This window comes from Pleurodeles waltl, chromosome 10 (genome assembly GCF_031143425.1).
Source record: "Pleurodeles waltl isolate 20211129_DDA chromosome 10, aPleWal1.hap1.20221129, whole genome shotgun sequence".
Lineage (NCBI taxonomy): Eukaryota > Metazoa > Chordata > Amphibia > Caudata > Salamandridae > Pleurodeles > Pleurodeles waltl.
In genome coordinates, this window is record NC_090449.1 from 666,930,390 (window position 1) to 666,951,995 (window position 21,606).

Consider the following 21,606-nt stretch of genomic DNA (forward strand, 5'->3'; position numbering starts at 1 on the left):
ACAGTTTCAAAGCAGTTCAGCTGGTAACTCTAATATATCTATGCCTGCTTCAACGTAAAAATAATAGTGATAGGTTATATAGATTGTGCTTTCCCTATTTAAGTTATTCACCATTATTTATCTATTTTGTACCTTTTTGTACAGTGCTATACAACTCTAAGGCCTCTCTAACACTTTTGGTTTTTTTAAGAAACACAAGTAGATCTAGATGAAAGGTGGCCTACATGTCTTCTACAGGAGTGCTCCCTGATGATACTATTCCAGTGGTGCCACCTTCACTGCTTGGTTCCGCTCCCCAACTTCTCCTTTGCACCTCTTCTCCATTTCTCTTCCATTCTGGTTGCTCTTAATTTGTAAAACCTTGAGAGGGTGAGCGCATAGTTTTTCTTAGTATCACCCGCCCGCTGCTGCTGAATGCAGGAGTTGTTCCATACGAGGGCTGCTCAGTATTGATTCCACCTCAAGCCTCTGTCTTCCACTGCCCTTTATCTGCGGTCTCTCTGCCTCACACGGACAGGCGCTTTTTCCTCCCTGCTTTCTCTCTGTCACTGTTTTCCTATCTCTTTCCTCTACCTTTTGTTTTCCTCTTCTGCCGTTCTCTCTTTCTGTGGGTCAAAGTCTAATGATCAAAAATAAGTTGTGGTCCCCAAAACATTGTGCTGGCACCCACCACCTGCATCTACTGCCACTCGGTTTTGTCCAATGCTAGTTCTCCTGTTCCCTCTAGTCTCCTACACAAGACGCTTCCAGGTGAGCAGGTAAACAAGAGCAGTAGCTCAAGAAAGTGTGCTAGTCAGGTGGTTCACCTCAATAGCCTTTATTCAATTTTAAACGTCAGATTTTTTAATCGATCATTGAAACGAGTAGACTGTTTTTGAAAGTAATGAACTCCTTTCATCCAGATGTTTGTGTACAGCAACCTTTCTAACTGCCGCTTTGCACTACAGTCTGTTTACTTAGAAGCTGAAGGCATCTATTTTTCTTCATCAGACATTCACGGAGAGCAAGTGAGGAAAGCAAACAAAGTGGAAAACCCGTCATAAAAGGAGAAGGCAGGAACCTGCAAGACTGAGATAAAGGCATAGGGAGTACCTGGTAGTGGATTAAAGAGGCCTGAGGTGGATTCAAAACTACACAGCCTTGATATTAGGCACAAGACCTTTTAATAGTGCCAGCCGCAGGCTTCTGGGCAGATCTATGGGAACCAGCATTAGTTCTATTACAAATTAAGCACTGGTTATACCGCACTGAGGAAAATCGAATTTTGTTGTATCTGTCATTCTTTGGCCGTACTGCAGCACATTAATTCCACTAAAATGAGAATGAGGGACTAACTAGACAATCCTTAATCGAGCATACCAATCAACAAAATCTTTAATTTTTGTGGGCATGTATAGTGCAATCTGTCAACAAAAATAATCAAGCATAAAAATCTGTAATACAACGTGATAGCATACTGACACACAACCAAATTTCAGATGAGGTCAAAAATAGTTGCAAGAACTTCTGATTTGATTCTCAGAGATAGTTATCCTATTAAAAAGGATAAATTGAATTTTACATTACATGACAAACTATATTGGACCAACCAACCAAAAGCCAACATTATTTTATTCTTTTCAACAAAACAAGTGGTTTTGATAAACTCTGGGGGCATTCTTAAACACATCCATCATTAAATAAGTGTGCATGGCTGTGTGTTGAATTTTAATAGACAGAATATTTGAATACCCTGGCGGCCCTCACGGGGCAGCACCTGCAGCCCATGCTGCACTTCTTCAGTGCAGGGCGCTACACTGTAGTGTCTTCAACACGCCACTTTAATCTCACCCCGTTATAGGCCGAGGGCATATTCAAGAAGAGCAGAAACAGGACATTATACTGTCTGTCAGAGTGTCTGCTGCTTTCATTGTAAATCACACCCATGGCAGGTTTTCTAAGGACTGTTAATTTGAGCTGATTAACAGTGAATGGCTCAATTGCAGCTGAAAGGCGATCTCTACCCTCTCGCCCTCTGGGCTGTTTAACCTATCACTGCCTACAATACGAAAAAAGCAAGAATGCAAAAAAAAAAATACTTTTATTTTGCATTTCACAACTCTCCACTTTCGCAGAAGGACAAAGGATGCCATCACTTATTTTTCATTTTTTCCAAACAACGGCTTCTTGCAATGTTGGCCTTGTAGTTTTGCTTTCAACAGTTTCATCATGCGCTAAAAACCCCAGCATGCAAAGTGCTGTTTGCCAAAATCCCATAACTGGCCACTTGTCAGCTATGTTTTAAAACCTTTTACAGTCAGGTATGTTTTACAATTTTACAAAGTCCGCTACTCTATGAAAAAATGATTCTTTCACTTGTAAATTCAAAGGTAAATTCTGCTTACATATTTTGTGAGAGTTTACTCATGCATTTCAACAAGCATTGGCAATATGAATCTTTTTTCTTTTATGTAGCTTCACAACACAATAAAGGTGCAATATGGATAGCAGCACTACCTTATCTAAAACAATAAGTTAAGAACGTGTTGCAGCAGCAGAAGGAACATAACTTGATTCTCTCACACATTCAGGACATGTACAATACAGGTAGCTACTACACTGAAGAGTGAGTGAGAGGCGTTAAAGGACTGTTGTACAATTTCCATAAACACACAAGAAGTACAAAACGTATGGAAAAAAACAGCCAAACCTCTTATGGAATTAACACATAGGGCGATGAACACTCACCTAACTAGTGTGGTGCTCTTCATCAGTGGGATGTTTATCTTGCACCAGAAGGCATTCACAAGTACTACTGTTCACTGTTTGTACAGTCTTCTACCTTTGGGTAATCTAGTTTGGGAGCAGTTAAGTTACTTAAGTCAACATTATGTTACACTGTTAGCCTTATATTTAAATTATATGTGAGTGAGCTAAATGTTGTTTACCAGTATCTTTCTACCACCAGAATAAAAACAGGAGAGCAGAGCAATAGAGCCCACTTCTCTTTTCCATTAACATGTTTCAGTGCTCGAATATTGCCCCTATGGTGTCAGGCATCTTCCCTAGGAATGCAGGTGTCGCACATCAAGTTTTATGAAATAGTCCCTAATTCATGTGACACATTCACCAGTCTCAGAAAGAGGCTGGGGAGGACAATGGGGCAAATTTCTTGAGGCCTCACTCCTTGAAGAAGCCTCACAATATGCTATTGGTGAGGCTTTCAGAACTTGCAGCATGTCTCACAGGGTGCATCACTGTAATCGTATTGTGTTCTATGAAACAGGTCATGCCCATGCTGGCAAGGTAACTGGGTAGTGGGAGAGCATATGCTCCAGAGACTGTGAACCAAATGTCCACCAGTAAAGAATCTTGTGCGTTGCTACACGTACAACTGGTGTAGTGTTAGTGATGCAGTGATAGCCAAGTCCCATAATTCTGAGCAGCCCCACCTGTGCTGCATCCTGTCTGGAAAATCAGCACAGTGGAGGTTGAGGAGAGCAGCTCTTAGCTCATCCTGCACCTCTCAAACTGCTGCAAGTGTAAATGGCAGCCACTTTATTTACAGATGAGGTGTACATTTTTTTAATTAAAAAGAGTGCGTCAGTGACTGGACTTTATCAGAATTGGTGAACCACACCATTTCCACTGTGACAGTTTTATGAACGACTCAAGAGGCATGTCAGTTGTCATGCGTCTCCTATGGAGAAACATTAGGGCCTAAAAAACCATACACAAGAGAAATTGTTGTACATGTGAATTATTTGAAGGTGCTCTAAGATGTGATGATCATCAAAAAGAAGGCACAGGGAAGAAAAGCAATGGCCTAGGGTCACACTGTTTGGTTAAGATGGAAGATAGGATTGAAACCAGGTTCCCTGATTAGCCACTGTGCAGTTCCAATCCTCGACTGGTATCACATTCTTTTCCCTCCTGCCCTAATGACAATTTTATTAGTGAATAATTTAATGAAATTTAGTTAGGAGCACAGATACTTCAGAAAGGAAGGGCCCAGCGCTGGAAGCAAGGGTAGGGTGATCCAGGAGGAAAGTCAGTTGTCTAGTGTGGCCTACACAAGGCCTTTATTGTTGATATTGATGACATAACATTATGGTCTATTATATACACCATATATGTGAGAGGTTTTTATACAATGCACACCATTAACTGAATTTTTTCAAGGTGCTCTCAAATGTGATGATCATTGGAAAGGAGGCAGAGAGAAGAAGAGCAATTGCTTTGAGCCACATTGTTTGTGTGGCTTGATTTTAAACTACCTAGTGTTAGTGATTATTTTCGTATTCATCCCTTCATTTAGGAAGCTGCACCAGTGAAGTTAGGCTGTAGTAGTGACCATGATGTATTCTTTTTCTGGGAGACATTAGGGTGGATATGAGTGATGTTCAATGACATTTGCTAATCAGAGTAAGCCATGTCTAGTATCTTTTGTAACCAAGACTTCTAGTAGTGCGAAGAGAAGACTGGTGTTGAACTAAACCGCTAAATTAGAGACATTTCTGATGGATGGTTCAGGAGGCCAAGTAAGGCTGTTCCTACTTTGACAGTGTTGTAGAAAATTTCATACTCTGAGTTACTTAATGCAAGGCTGCTGATTTTAGGTCACATCTGGGATGCTCGAGGAATATGTGAATTATTTTGTAATAAAGACATGGAGTTGTGTATTCTGCATACGTAATCATCGATTTGGTTGACTCTATAGATTACACCTAATGGGGCAATGTACTGCTGCACAAAAGAGGAAAGGGTGTGCCTCTCTAACACTCCACTTATTTTCATCAGCTATGGCCCATCATGGTGGGTACTCATGCTGCACTTTTCACATAAACTGATTACTGCTGTAAATCATCTACTCAAGACGAATTGATTGAGCATGCATCTGCTTTCCTGTGAAGAGGCAATGAATGCCATCTCACTATCACGTCTCCTGGATACTGGAAGATTCTAGCCCAGTGGTTCCCAACCTGTGGTCTGGGGTCCCCTGGCAGTCTGCAAGGCCTTTTCATGGGGTCTGTGACTGCTTAGAAGATTTAATATTAACAGATTAATAAAGGGTATATAAATAAAGTGTCTAAAAGTATAATTGAACATTTTAAAACATAATTTAAATGTCAAGGAATTTGAAATTGGAGGCTAAAGATTAAATTAGTATCCTCAGATTGGATCTTGGGAGCCCTCAGATTGAATTGTGGGAGCGGTGCAGGTGCATCAAACAGAATATAGTATGGGCAATGTGTGACTTCAATTGAATTTAGAAAAGCTCCAACCTTCCTATGAAAATAATTTTTTTTAATTTATATTCCTTTGCATATTAAATTAAATGTGTTATCATTTGTGTATGTGTTTGATGAATGCTTATTTCTGTATTTTTGTGTATTGCTCTGTGTTTCAAATCATCGACAATATTTAGGCTGAGGTCCCCGTCTTCCAGTAATGACTCAGTAGAGGGTCCCTGGATTCCAAAAATGATTAAGTGGGAGTCACTGAGTTCCAGGAATGATAAAGTGGGGGTTCGCGGAAGGAAAAAAGGATGTGAACCACTGTTCTAGCCCACTGAGCATTGTGTTGGGGTCCACATACAATGAGCAATACCTTATTCAACTTAAGAACTTTATTTCATCCTTTGCTCTGTCTCCCTTTGTAGAAGCCATCCTCTTCCAAATGAAAGTCATGTGATCCAACTACAGCATAGCAGCCTAGGTGTGCCTTCCCAAAGGTTCAGCAAAACCTACTGTTGTAGCATTACATATTACATTTGGAATATATTTCAGACTTTTTTCAACTTGAGAAACATTAAGAGGACTGCTATACACCAGCAGAAATTGCACGTTTTCAGACCTATTGCAATTCATAAAATGTTGTCATGCAGATGATCCAAGTAGCTGAAAAACGCTTATGGCCAATCATTGAAAACTGTGCATCAGGTCTATTACCATTTGTTTGCTCCACTGGCAGAATATTTAACCTCTACACCATTACATAAGGGTGGGTTTCAATTCTCTTTCGTACCATGGAAAAAGCATTCCTAGGAGCAGTCCTCAGGTATCTGAATTCACCGAAACTGCATATTGTGGGTGTTTGCCTACTTCTGCAGGGTCTCCTATCCAGAAAGGTCCACTGTTCAACCCTAACGCTAAATTTTGAAGGTGACACATTGGCTACAATGGTGGCTTTCCCACCATCGAAGTTAATTCTACTGTCATACAAATTTACATATTCATTCAGGGAATCAGGATGTGTAGTTTATGATCTCAGAGTACGTGAAGCTGTCTTTTTCTAGCCCGTCCTATTTCAGCAAGAATGCTGAATTCACTGATAGCAAATAAACAACTATTAACAAGAGAAATTGTTTTATTTTTTGTTTTCAACCAATTTGGCAGCATACCTGCGGGCAGTGTACAAGTGAACATAGGATAACCGAATTAAAGAGATACAACGTGGGCCAGCAGGGTGAGAAACTGAAAAAGAAGCTATATTAACGATTATAGATTAAAAACAATCTACTTAACTGCCAAGATGCACATTTAGTTAACATTTCCTTATAAAGTCATCTCCACTAGCAAAGCGACTCGCAGCCCAGTTACTGCCAACTGAGCTATGTTGGAAAAATATTAAAAGAACAAATTGCAGTGCATGTTGCCAGCAACCTTGTTCTCGCCCGCGTTGCCACAATAAAGGGGGGAAATGATTGCATTTTTGTGCCCATTCCAAAATGTCTAGAATATAACTTGCATTGGATGCTTTTTGGAAATTCCCACTTATTTTACAGGCGGAATCGAAAGCTCTTTAAATCATTGTCTGTCCTAATTAAACTTGACATCTTTTGCGACATTTTTAATAACTTGAAAGAAATATAAAATGAATACAGCAGCAAAAGTAAAATGCTAGGTTGCGTAAAAGCACATCTTTGTTGTGTACTTACTGGCTTCCTAAGAAAGAAGAGCGACAGGGATCCAATTAAGGGCATGTCCCCGATCAGTGGTTCAAGAATGACCCTCATTGTTCCGTGAAGCTGCAAATCAGAGCACATGAAAACAGTGAGGGGACAAGAAACAAATAGGAGGGCAAGGCAACAAATGCGATGGCAAAACAACAAAAGCGAGGGTACGTTGGTGAAAAAGACAACAAGACAGAAGGCGAGAGGACAAGGCAACGAAAGAAAGGACAAGAATATGAGAGAGAAGGCAGGACAATGAAAGAGAGGGAAAGAAAAAGAACAAGCGGACCAAACGATGAATAATAGGATAAGACCGTGAACGAGGACAACTTAATTGACAAGTATAAAAGACAACCAATGCTACAACAAGACAATCAATGTGCAGAACAAATATAATCAACACGAGGACGAGACAAGCAATGAAAGCACATGCGAACAGATGAGAGGGCAAGACAAATGAAAGAAAATCACAATGTATGTATGGGCAAGACAACAAAGCAGACCAGACAATCGATGAGAGCACAAGACAATGAATTAGAGGACAAGCCAAGGAATAAGCAGCCAAGGCAATGAATGAAAGAACAAGACAATAAAGGAGAAAAACATGACAACGAAGGCCAGGAAATGGAACATAAATTAGAGGACAAAACAATGAGTGAGAAAATAAGGTAATGAAAGACTGGACATACCAAAGGCTGCAAGCTGCTTTGGTTACACAATACTGCTCTAGGTTTAGTCTTTGAATATTCAGCAACCATATATTTGTGCAAGCATGTTCGGATTATCTAATTGATGAGTATGTAAATTCACAATGAACATGTTTAAAAAATGAATTCATAAGTTTTTGTCACAAAATATTTCAAATACTTCATTGTGTCTTCCACCATTCCTGCTGGTGGAGCAGGGACCTTAAGTCAAATATTTGGTTTACGGTGTAATCTTACCAACTTCATCAAACGCTAAATCCCCGCTTATTCAGGCTGATCCGAAAGACCTTGGCCCTAAGTGAGAATTAATCAGGAGCTGCAAATCAAATCAACTAGTCATCACAATTTCAATTTCAATATCTTGGGAGTCAATGATGAAAATTGGTGTGAGTTTCAAAGCTTTATTAAAGTCTCAAACTTCTTTTAAGCTTAATTAGAAGAATCAACAATAAATCTCATCACTTCAGAAAGATCAATTAAGGCAAGCATTAATGAGCAGTAACAGACCAATAGCATTTAAGCGCGTTCCATAAAGGAAACATTTGTATTCTAAGAATGGAGAGTGAGAAAAAAGCGCCAGTTAGAACCCATAAAGAGCTCCAAAATCGAGAGCCAAAAGCATGAAGCTTTTAGTATCTAATCTCAAATATTATTCAAAGCAAAACTTCCCATGAAGAGAAGTTCAAGAAACTCAGTAGAGTCTCAGAGTAGCACAGATTCAGGCATGGGCAAGAAGAGGGTCTCTAGGAATGAATATGAGAAGTGTTAGGCAAAGCAGCCTCTAAAGCAGTGTCAAAGGTAGTTCACACTCTACTCTAGGAACACGCACTTTTCTAAGCTTTTCAAATCAAACGTTTGAAACAAGTTATCGCAATCTTCCATCCGCTCATCCAATCAGTTTGTGGTGTCTTCTATGGGAACAAGTCATCTGAACAGTCAAAGAACAATAGTCTACAGATATCAACATTAGAAAGAAACATTTGATAAAACATTTTGCAGACACTCAAGAGAGTTCTCACCATTAGTCTGGTATAAGAAACTACAGTTCATGGTTAGGCCTTTACATCACTTTATTAAATCGCACATTTCTCACCCATTTCAGTTGACTAAACTATTGTTCATGTAGAAATATTCTGCTGAAATTCAACTAAACATTTCAATACATTATTATAATCTATGAAAAACAAGCCTATGGGAAGGTCAAAATCTAACACTTTTTATTAAGTCACACAATCCTTAATGTGTCAGCTTTACTGAGTTTTTACATTTCACATTCTTAACCTAGTTCAGCTTTTGTAAAAGGTGAATTCTGCAGATATTCAAACCTAATACATGTAAATGTGATAGCCTACTTCTCACACTTGCTTTAAAATATGGCTTTTCGTCCAAGACCTACACGTTATTTCTACATGTTATTTGTATTAATGTCCATTATTTTAAAATGCTGTAACACTGCAAATCAGTATGGCACTGCTAAATGTCAAGAAAAGAATTGTACTGTACACATAATTTCCTTCCTCCATTGGCTTTTTTGGCTTATTTGCATCTGGAATTTCCACTATTTCAATCACAAATTCCACACCTTCTATTCCCTGTTATCCTCCGTAGAAATTAGAAGGCAGTGAAGGGTACCAGAAGTGTTAAACAGAACAATGATGTGCCATGACACAGCTTAACATTAAAATGAGGGTGTTTTGTTTGATTGATTCTGTGGGTTTTAAATGGGTTTTAAGTGTTATTAAAACGTTTTCTAGACCATTTTCCAGTACAGCCAGTACTTTTCTACCCTGTGATAACAACGATAATAGGTCAAATCGTGTTTGAAAATTTGCTGCAGTGTTTTAAATCTGTATATGGAGTAAATCTCTTTTCGGCCAAGCTTCCTGTCAGATTGCCATTCCACTGTTAGAGGAATTCCTGATTTTGACTAAAATGGAAACTGAAATTACAACTGCCGCTGAAATACCACAGGCCTCGGTTCTTACCCGGGACATTTTACCATCTATAGAGAAACCTGTAGGTGGGAAAGTGAAGAAAAATAATGAATTACCAAAGTAAACCGTTACGATAATTGCCACCCAATGTCCTAGAAGTAGTCCTACTTGTAATTGCCAAGTAGCAATTACCCAAAATTATAGATCCACATAATATTGGTAAATTCAGGTTCAAATTACCAAAGGGGATTACCGCAGTACTTGTAAAGGAGACCTTAATGGTGCTAATCTCTCTTCATTCTTCATTACAGTTCCACTGGATTTTAAAGAAGCTATGTTTACCCTCTTTTTTTCAATCTGGGTAATTATTGTCCAATTCTTTTACCTGAACGTTCTGAAAGGAACCACCACTATGGGGAACATTACAAATGGCCCATTTATTTGGGCAGCAATAACCCATCTGGAAAATACCAATATTTCAGGCCGAAGTGTGATGCCTTGACTTGGAATTCTGCCCATCAAAATGGGGGTACACTGATGTTTTGTCCTCCATGCCTAGATGCAAAACCCAGATTATAGTGGTAATCTGCACAATTATCACTTTAAAATCTTGTGTTTATCATGATGCAGGAATGGTAGCTTTATGCTCTGGTAATTGCTGTGGTTGGAAATGCCACCACAGTTGTGAGATTGTAAGTCTCTCTTGCTGGAGAAGCAGCAGAGATGGATACAGTCAGTTTAGGTAAGTCTTTCATGGTGAAAAGGTATTTTGAAGGGTATCTTTGGACTCTTTTGCCAACAGCTGTAGTTGCAATGGTTTCTTAGACCAGTATTACAGAAGAGATCATTGGCAAGGTGACGACCAGTGTTTGTCCAGTTGATCAAGAAGTTGGAGCGTGCATTTGGTGGGGTGACGATGGACAGAAGAGGACTGAGGACAGCACAGGCTTGCGGAGGATTAAGTAGAGACCAGCCAGCAGATACGTCTAAGGGGGTACATGGTAGACAATTTTTGGAAAGGGTTACGGATTTAGTGAAGGCAATAAAGGGCCAGGCAATAATGAAGGATTGCTTGTTGTAGATGAGGAGGCTGTACACATCTACTGATGATGGAAAAAATATTGTTTTATAATTAGCAATTAGACACTGGGCATTAGGAAAGGGTGTTGCCAGTGTATTAGACATGTAGAGTGAAAAGGATTCAAGGATGAATGGATAGAGTAGGTGAAATGATAGAACTAGAAGTAGGGTGACAGAGATGAGAGAGTAAGAATGATAGGAACCCATGTAGCTCTGAGTTAGAGGGGAATGAAGAGAAGAAGATGAGATGGAGAAAGGGCAGTCATATCTAGAAAAATAATGGATAAAGTAAAAGTTAAGGGGTTAGCTGAGAAAGAAATGCTTCCCAGGAAAATACAAGGGAGGACAGACTGGTTGTTGCTCCGATGGGAGAATTTTGGACCACACGGTCTTGAGGACAGCAATTTACAGCTATATTAAGCAGACACCACTATGACTCTATGTGGTCAACCTTAAGATGCCATTCAAGCTAAGTTTAACAGTCACCATATCAGAGGTCTCTTGGGTCAGAAATGAAGGGGCAGATGTGTGACTGAAGAGTATTATTAGGAAAGCTTAATAAAGTTTTAGCTCACAAGGAGCAAGAGCACTGCAGGAGCATAGTGGCCAGAAAGGAACACCCTCGTTATTAAAGCTGCTGTGAATTGCACTGGAGGTCTTGTAGCAGTGATAGCCAGTAGGTAGTTATACTTAGACCAACTTTTCCCAAAAAACAAGCATTTTTTGTTTTGCTAACAACTTTGTCAATGTTTGACAAATTTTCATGACGTTTTCCAAACTAGCATGCAAGTCAGTTGAGCTACTGTCTGGGATGTTTCGTGGTGATTCATCAAGTGGGGGCTGAGAAAAATAGGGGGGTCCGAAAACACTTTTTCCCCTATGCAATGTCTATGGGGATTTTGCTATTTTTAGTCACAGTTACAGACTGAACCGCTGACGAAATTACACCGGATTTGGAAGAAAGCTGGATCTTGGTCTAGAAAGAGCCCTTTTTAGGTTTAGAGTGCAAGCTCTTTGATCTGTTGTAAGTATTGTGGGCTTTTAACCACATCCACCTCATGCCCATCACTTTCATTCGTTTGTGGGCTTGTCTTTCAAAAATCCCTTGATGTCGTTGGTAATTGCTTTCCGTTTGCCCGCCTTCGGGCAGTTTTGTTACCTCCTTACAGGCTGACCCTGTTACATGGATAATTGCAAGATTGCCAATATACTTCAGTGTTGGTGAACTATTGTTTTCTTTTGTCTCTCCCCTTCCTCTCCAGGGCAGCCATGCCCCTCACAGCACTAACAGCGCCAACAGCCCAAACTCCATTGGTGTATTGGAGCGCTGGTCACATTTTTCACACTGTTACCTAATCAGAGTAATTTCTTTGGCTCTCCCCTTCACGCTCCATAGGCTTCCTAAAAACACTTATAATTGATAAATGCTTTACTAAAAGCATAGAAATCCTTAAATGCGGCTCTCCCTGCACAGGGGGAGAGCCGATACTACAATATTCACTGAACTCAGGAAAAGTTGGCACATAATGCTTTGCAAGCATGCTTTTTCAAAACATTATTGCCCACAACTCAACCTGTGGTGGTCCTAGGACAATGTGACCACCACCAAAATGTTCCGCATGACACACTCTTTGTGTTTAGGTCATCTCTAGGTCCCCACATTGGGTTAGGGCAGACCCTAAAAAAATAACCCCTTCCCACCATTTAGTCCCTTTTTAAGCTCTCTTATGGCTAGAACGTTTGTTTTACAGCTGGCAGTAGTTTTTGTTCTAAGGGGCTCAGTATTGCTGTAGGCCAGCTTACCCCTGAAACTAGGGAAACAACTATGCCCTCTAGGGGCTAAATATATGGTTGCACTACATTACTTTGTTCTATTCTATTTTCATGTGGTTAAGTCCTCTAGAGGCTAATTATATGGTTACATGACCATGTTTCTTACAAATTATATTTTATTGTGGTGTCCTCTAGGGGACGCTATGAGCACTACAGTCAACATACTGCCATATTTGCTGCACTCAGTAGTCCCATAAAGCTTTGGAGGGCATTCTTTTACAAAACATTTTTGCTCATAACCCAGCCTGTGGTGGTCCTAGGACAATGGGGCCACATTTGAAAGTTCACCACAACCTGTTCATTCTGTCTAGAGCGTCTCTGGGTGCCCAGACTAGGTTGGTGGGGACCCTAGAATAATAACCCCTCCCTCCATTCAGTGTCTTTTTAACATCTCTCATGGCTGGAACGTTTGTTTTACAGCTGAGAGTAGTTTGTATTTTAACAGCCTTGTTTGAAATATAATTGCAGTAGGCCTAGCCCTGAAAATGTGTCACACCCCGCCAGGGGATAAATATATGGCTACACTGCAATACTGTTAATCATTTTCTTTTCATGTGGTTATGCACTCTAGGGTTAACTATATGGTAACATGACCATATTTCTTACAAATGCTATTTTCACTGTGGTATCTTCTGGGGGCTGGTTTGGACATTACAATCTAATGCCAAAAGTCTATTTCTGATAAATGTTTTTGTTGGGTTTATATGATAATTGTGTATGTTTTATTAATCTCTCCTTATTGCAACTATGACCATGATTCAGGCCAAATTAACACCCTTATTACACTATAACTGTTTGAACACTCTTGATATGTTTGGGTGACCCTTTTAGTTTATTTCTCTTGTTACTCCTCCGTGGTTGTCTTGTTTTGGGAATTGTGTTAGCCAGCCAGCAACTCCGATGGTGGGGTGGTGAAAGTGGTATTCTATTGGAATTAGCATGGCAGATTTAAATTAGGATGCTAAATGGCAACATTTTCATTTTTGGTTCCAGATAGAGGAAGAAGGTAAATGGAAGTGCTTCAGTTATGTGCTGGGCCACAGGAATTATGTGGCAGGAAAAGACCAAACTATGAGGCAGGGTTGACCAATTTATGTTGCAAGAAAAGTCCAATTATGAATTTACAATGCCAAAAGCTCTAACTCGGGCAAATGCTAGACCAATTGCATTGCAACTGCTTGCTGTAATTTGGTGTAAATCTGTTCAATAGTTTTAGAGTTATTAATGGAAAAAATATAGATTTCTAGGGACGGCACCCGTGGGAGATCCAGGTAAAAAGCAAGGCCTTGATTGGCTGGCCACAACCTGAAAGGAACATTTCGGCCACGGTTTTGTCACTTACCCCACGTAGGGAAAAATAAAGTGTGAAAAACACATAAGGGTTCAGGATACACGTATCCTGACTCCATAGGATACATGGAGGGGTCCCAGAGGGGCCCCCAATATTGTTTTTGGCCGATCCGCAGGTCCACTACAGCACTCAGGACGTCCCCCAGTGTAACTTTGTGAAGGATCTGCGGATGCGAAACACAATGAAAAAAAACCTCATCCATTCACATACCAAACCTCCGCCGTGAAAGGCATAATGCGAAGTGTATGCTGGGTAGGGATGGGGGGGGTTTGGACGCAGGCTGTGCACGGCGGTGGTTGTATTAATGCACAGAAATTATGTACTACTTAAAAAAAAACATAGAAATTACCTGAAAAAACAAACAAAGGTTATAGGAACGTTATAGGTAGATTTACATTTTACCCACACAAACCATAGAAATTCAGCAGTTATAGATATACTTATCTGAAGAAGCTATAACTTGTGCTGTTAAGTAACTTTAGACTACAAGTTATAATTTCTTAACATAAGTATAACTATAAGTATAACTGTAACTGCTGACTTTCTATGGTATTAAGCGGATACTACGCGGACCTAACTATAATATCCCTGTAACCTTTGTGTTTTTCAGTGAATTTGTGTGTGTGTGTGTATATATATATATATATATATATATATATATATATACACACACACACAAACATACACACTGAAAAAAAGCTTAAAGTAACGTCATAGTTAGGTGAAAATGTCAGTCAGCCCTGACAGTTCGCTACCTATAGTTATCTCAAGTAACTATAACTTGTGTGCCCAATGTAGCTACAACTCGCACCCCGCCATGCATTGTCAGTCAATGGTGTCATTTCAAATCGCATTATGGATGCCGTCATTGAACGTCAAGAGTCATGTAATATGTAACTGTATAAGCAGTGCATGGCAAGGGTGTGAGTCACAGTTACTTTAGGGCAAGAGATAGAGTTACTTAAGATAACTGTAACTGATACATTTTGGTGTTTGTTTTGTGCTTGAAATGTTTTCTTGTCACTGACATTTTCACCTATAATTCTTTACAGTGAATTTCTGACATTTTCTTTACCATAAAGTAACAATATAAAATGTGTTATTTAAATAAGACAGACTTACTGTTTGTCAAAGGGTCAGAACACCAAAATATAAAAAAGCGTGTCTATTGGCTTTATCAAGCGGTTGGCAGATCAACATATACAAAGCTGACCTATTGGGTTTGTCATAAACATACGATTGTATTAATAACTATAATCCAACGTACTTCCATGAACAATCTCGACAATGAAGCACTGTAACATAATGAAGCATTTTTCTTCAAAATAACCATAAATATGTGTTGAATCTTTCTTTAACATTCTTTAAGCCACAAAATCTATCCACAGAACTAACCACAAGGGCCCCCACACTCCAGCTGAAGAACCTACAGCTCCAGCCTGGAGTACTTTAAAAAGTATGGTAAGCCTTCCTGTTGTCACGAATGCAAGGACCCAGGAGACATACTGCAATTTTTAGTAAATGTCTCTAGTGGGATGCTGTGCATACTGCAGGCTCCCTGACAAATTTTAAAAGAAAAAAAAAAGCCTGGTGCCATTCTATTCGCACCATGAGCATAAATAAAAATTGTAGGGCATTATGGGGTGCTCCCAAGCTAGAGGGGTGAATGTGAAATGAGTAGTTATTCGGTCAAACATGGTAAAATGGGGCTACTCTTGATTGGTACATTTAATTTACATATAAGTCCCTGTTATATTATACTACATGCACGCAGGGCCTGTAAATTAATTGCTACTGGGGGACTGCAGCACTCATTGTGCCACCCACTGGAGTTAAACTGTAAAACATGTCTTAGGCCTGCCACTGCAGCCACTGGTACAGTTTAAAATTGCCATTTGGACAAAAGTAAATCGTTTGCCTGGCCTCAACTTTCCTTTTTAATACTTTTAAGTTTCCCATAATGTAGGGCCTAACCACACCTAGTGCAGGTTTCATGGTATTTAAACAGTAAGACTTGTGTATTTAAGCCTTGCAAATTCTGACTGTCGTAAGGCTATCTCTCTCAAAGACTAACACTAGGTTACTTTATCATACCTAATAAGTGATAACGTTAGTTTGGGACCTGATAGAGAAATGCTGTTTCCACTCAAATAAATTGTAATTCAGAATCCTCTCTAATGAGAGAGTTGAATTATAATTTACTATTCTGAAAATGCCACTTTTAGAAAGTTGCCATTTTTCTGTATTAACTGAATGTGTCTTTCTGCCAGTGTCCAGGATCACATGGCTCAATGGCTCTCAAGTTAAAATGGTTCCTAAAGATAGGAAACAGTTATAGTGGTTTAGGATCCTTGCAAACGCAATGTTGACTCTTCATGCTGAAAAAACACTGTCAACGATGACCACTAACACAAAGCTCCAACGAGACCTGCACTTTGTGCCAACAGTGATTACCCGCAACGAATGCCAACGTAGGGTTCCAGAGAGACCTGCTCTTCATGCCCACATGAACAGCCCATGACAACTGTCAACATGAAACTACAGCAACAACCGGTTCTTTGCAGTACAACAGCAACTGTCTGTGATGCCCAAACTGCTCCTCATGCCAACAACGACCACCTTGAGATCCCTGTCACTGTGAACAGCAGCCCCTCAGATGGACTTGAGAATGTAACTCTTCTGTGTCACAAGTCATGCTCTACCATAGCCGGCTTGAACTTGTGACTATATCCCAGACCAGCACGACCAGACAACCCCAGGTTGTGATTTGTGTTTTTTGGTGCCATTTTTACCTAAACCAAGTCATATCTATGGTGGTACTGACTGAAGTTTTGCGATTTTGGTGTCATTTTATTGAATAAAATTCACTCTATTTTTCTAAAATAGTTTGAGTGCTGCATAGATACTTTACATGTTGCCTCTATGATACGCCTGACTGCTTTTGTGCCAAACTACCAGATGGATAAGCACGGTTGTATTTAGTGACTTTTGTGTTTCACAGTGACAAGGATTGAGTTTATTAATTGACTGGGGCTTCCAGTACTACCAAATAATAACCCGATTGCTTACAGAAAGCCTCAGTAAATCTGCGGCGTGGTGTATATCCAGGATTTTTAAAGATATGACTCATTATCAAAGGAGGGTGGCCATGGGATAGCTAAGTACAAGGGCCATCTCCATTATGCTGTGGTGCAGGGATGTAGAGGAGTGAGCGCTTGCTGAGGAGGTACATATGAAGCTCAGTCGTTAAGATGATAACTTACAGCAGGATCTAGAAATGTGGGTCACACTACTGGAGAACATGCACACAGGTCGGGGGTGAGAAAGGTGAACACGGTACACAATCTAAAGACACAGCTTCCTCTAACACACAAGGGGGCAACTGAAGGAGCAGAGGGTCAACAGCAGCCACTTCAGGTTTGCGGTGAACAGTGGGATCAAGGTGAGGAGGACCTATAGAATAACTCAGCTACTGAGCATGCCGGGGCACGAAGGTCTATGTGTTGGGTGACAAATTACTGCTGAATAGGCGACACTGATGGGAATCCCTGGGGAAGGGACTGTGTGTTGAGGGAAGCAAGACCAAATTCCTTGTGATGTATCAATGATGATTATAGAAATTCACAGAGACTGTACCATTATCTGTTGATATTGTTGGTATTGTTAGAGGCACGTTTATACTCTTCATTGGCAGAGCTTCATATGCAAAATACATACTACTGATGTAATATTATGTATAACCCTTTCTTTCGGGCTAAATGCTAGCTAATATCTAATAACCAGAATATATGAGAAAAAAAGGTATGACTCAAGTATAATAAGAATGGGTCCCCCTGCATCCCAGTGGAGGATCCATCAGTCATTTCAAAGGTGGAGAGATTTTCAACCAGGAAAAAATAAGTGTTTACTACAGATGGTCTGCTGGTACAATCCAGAGGCTGTGAAGAGCAACTGAGAATTATTAAATAGACATAACAATAGGGAGTATACTTAATCATCCAGAAATTACAAGGGTGCTAACTATGCAGATTTAATTAAACACTGCATGCAGGTAGTGGGTCTAGACAAAGGTGTCTAGATTCAAGAGAGGGTCAATGAAGCATTATTTAACCCAGCAGGTTAAATAGGCACCACAACAGTGGGTTTAAGGTGAGTCATTGGCAAAGATGTATGGGATCCACCAAGGCAGAGGAGGTGCATCTGCCAATGTGCTTGAGACTGTGAAGTCCTGTGGAAGGATGGCTACCTTTCTGTGTGGCACAGCGACATCTTCAAACACTGTAAATTATGTGAGAAAAATGGAAGGATGTAATTCTGGATTTGCAGGAAACACTGGAGAAGGAAAACAAAAGGACTACACCATGAGGTAATCTTCTGGCAGCCCATTGTGGCAGCCCACTGTATCACATGCATACTGTCATCTGCATCACAGCCAGAGATGGGACCTTTCTAGGTCACATAGGTGGTTCTTTGCAGATCAGTGTCCCGCTCTATAAACGCAGAGTACCATAGGGGTCACAGTTGAGAGTCTAAGGGGAGTACCCAATTAGCAGTTATTAAATGGTCTATGAGCTCCTCTGAGAAGGTGTGAGGGTCAACCCACTGGAGCAGTTGAAATAGGTGAAACCTGAAACAGAATACGAATAGATTAAAGAAAGAGAGAAGAGTTAGAAGGAGAAATCTATGAGGGAACAATGGAATGGAGTCTGGTTTAGGCCATAAGCGACCCAAAGATTGAAGATGCTCCAGAAAGACGCTATAAACCTTCCTTCTTACACCTGGCCATCCAAGCAGGATGCCTTGGGGTGTGTGTTTCAGGATTCAGGAATGGAGTGGAGTGTTAGTCCCAAGATGCCAACTGTGAGGGAGAGAGAAACTAAACAGTGTGTGTGCGGGGGGAGCACTAGCTGGGATGAAACAGGTTCTTCCTATAGAGCAGCCGTAATTTAACTATGTAGGCAGGGAGCCAGGCAACCATTAACCAAACAAAATAAAGGTTAAATACTGTGCAGCACAACAGGCACTGAGCCACTGCTTTTGAGAAAAACGGTAATTTGTGCCCAAACTACCACAAAAGCACTCACTCTATGCGCTACACACCCTTATGAAATATCAATATGAGTACTTAAGCATGATCGAACGAAAAACAAACACACAGCGATATACAGTTCTTTTGTTGGTGGCAGGACTGTGGCCAATTTAAAAAGAAAACATCATGAATTATCCATAAGAGAATGACTTAGTACAAAGGTTTTACCTGAATGCTCTTCACGCCGGCTCTGCAAAAGTATCTCTTGATTTCCAAATCAATTTCACAATTGCCTACAAAGCTAAATAAGAATGGAAAACATCTGTGAGACAAAGACGGCCATGAGAAACCAACATTTTATTGCCTATTCGTGGCAATACTCCTAATTGTTATTTTACATGATTAATTAATTACATCACATTATTGCAAATACTTAATTTCACAGGAAATTCTACTAATTTAGAATTTTCTTAAGCCAAAAATAACATGATTTTTAAATGTCATTTATTCCAAGTTACATTTCAACATCTGCATCGTAATCTTATGTTGAAGAATTTCACTGTCATGTTGTGACACTACTTGCAAAATCAATGAAATACTGACACAGAACAATAGTTATCCATGTATATGAAAGTATTTAATGTTACAATCTTTAAAGAAACAGGTGAGTGTTAACTGGGTAGCGAAATGTCTTACCAGAGCATTAGTGCAGCTGTCACAGAACCACCATTGGTTTGGGAGATGTAATTATACTGCATCACAAACGGGACGAAGGAGGAAAGTCAGATTCTCGGAATCAAAATATTAAGATACTCTATAGTGTAAAGTGCGCACAACGGTCACTGTTATGGACACGCACAGGAAACCTATTGCAAAAAGGCCGGGATAGTGACGTAATTGACAAATAAATAACATTTTTGTGGTGCATTTGTTATGAGCTCGAAAGAAATACCTAAATATGATTTGCAATGTACCTTCCCACGGAATGAACTATGCCTCGAAAGACGTTACTGGAAAAGCGCAAACGGATCATCTGTGTGTGGGCTGCATATAGCATCTGTGTGTGGGCTGCATATAGCATCAACCTTTACTCAACCTGGACCGTTTCGACCACTGGTGTACATAACTGCCCCAAAATCTCCGATAAAAAAAAAACATTTTCACCGGATGTTGGGTTTGCTTTTTGATCTTATTTATACCTCGGTGTAACAACTGCACAACAACGTGTTCAAATTATTTTGCACTACCTTTTATGTGTTACTGACACTTTTTGTACTTTCAGTAGGTCTTGGGTAACTCCAAGACCTAGGTCTTGGAGTTACCCTAGACATACTGATTTTACTAAAATATGTATAATAATATTAATATACTTCCATTTGGGATCAATCAGCCACCTCTCTTCATCGATTGGTTTGTGTCATTCACATTTTGCTTCTGCCCACTAAGGCATACAGCATGGGGCAGTGGGACAGCCCACTTAAGCCACTGGTTTACTTCATTTTGAGTGACTGCATTTTGCTCTCTCACAAGGAGCACATCGCAAAACAAACTATTCCCTCCAACACCAGTGTCTTTGTTGTTACTTTATAAGTACTTTAGTGTAGTGTTTCTGTTTATAGCTTGTGATAGCAGAACACACCCGACACACACTCCATCTTTATTAGATCTTATCTCCTGACAATGCTGTTGTGAATTCCTTTTGGAATGTTTTGTTTTCTGGCTACTGCTATTTCACAGCAAAGCAGATTATATCCATGTGAAACTGTTCAATATTAATTTATCCTCTTTTTACTTTTTTCTTTTTATCCTTCCTTCTTTATTTTTTTCTTCCTTCTGTCTTCCCTAATTTATTTCATTTCTTCTTTCATTCTCGTTCTTTCTTTCCTTCTTTTTTCTATTTCCTTCCCTCGTTCTCATGCTTTCTCCATCTTTCATTCTTGACATGTTTTCTTTTTCTTTCTTTTGTTCTCTTTGCTTCCCTTTTCTCTATTTTTCTTGTTTACACCCTTTCTGTTTCTATCCTTCTTTCTTGTTTACTTTCTGGACTACCATCTTTCTTTTTTCCTTCCTCCATTCCTCTTTTCCTTTTTTCTCTTCTTTCTTTCCGTTTCTTCCATGCCATCTTTCTTTCAACTAATGCCATACTGATTTGACCTGTGTAGCCAAGACATTTTGATTTTACTAAAATTATGTGTATAACCTAGTTACTTTTAGAGGGTTCAGTCGGAATTCATCCATTAGTCTGTGGTTAGCGTCATTCACATTTTTCTTCCCCCAACCCGGGCATCTTTCAAGGGGCAATGCATCAGTCCATTTCAGCCACTGGCTGACTTCACTACCAGTTAATGCATGCAGCCTGTTCACACCGATCACAGCCACACACAAAGCAGTTCCCTTCTGTGCCAGGGAGCCCAGAGGTAATGTGTGTTTTTTACAACCAAGTACTTTTTTTTGCGTGTAGCAAAACTTTTCCCAGACTGATGCGGGCCCAGCATATTTCTAAATTATAAAGTTTTGCAAAAACCAAGTCAAAACAAAATATTTTCCAGAAGGCTGGCGGTCAACACCAGATCTTTTGGTTTTGCCAATGCTTGAGTAATAATTGCTGTTACCAGCTGTGAAACGCTGGTAACAAAAGTATGTGTAAAATGCAAACCACTGATAGGCATACGTATAGAAATGGGTGCAAATACCAACTGCAGAGAATTCTGAAGTAGTGTTCGGGGTCTAAATTACAT

At 39.9% G+C, this 21,606-nt stretch overlaps 1 protein-coding gene across 2 annotated transcripts in view; it reads right to left on the reverse strand.

Annotated features, from left to right (window-relative positions):
- The window catches only part of ESYT2 (extended synaptotagmin 2), a 542,370-nt gene that overhangs the window by 205,242 nt on the left and 315,522 nt on the right, over positions 1-21,606 (reverse strand). For both annotated transcript variants that reach the window (XM_069211166.1, XM_069211165.1), the window contains exons 5-6: positions 19,097-19,169; positions 6,920-7,009 (exon numbers count right to left, since the gene is read on the reverse strand). In XM_069211166.1, the coding sequence (XP_069067267.1) occupies positions 6,920-7,009; positions 19,097-19,169 (163 nt within the window). The remainder of the gene's footprint in view (positions 1-6,919; positions 7,010-19,096; positions 19,170-21,606) is intronic.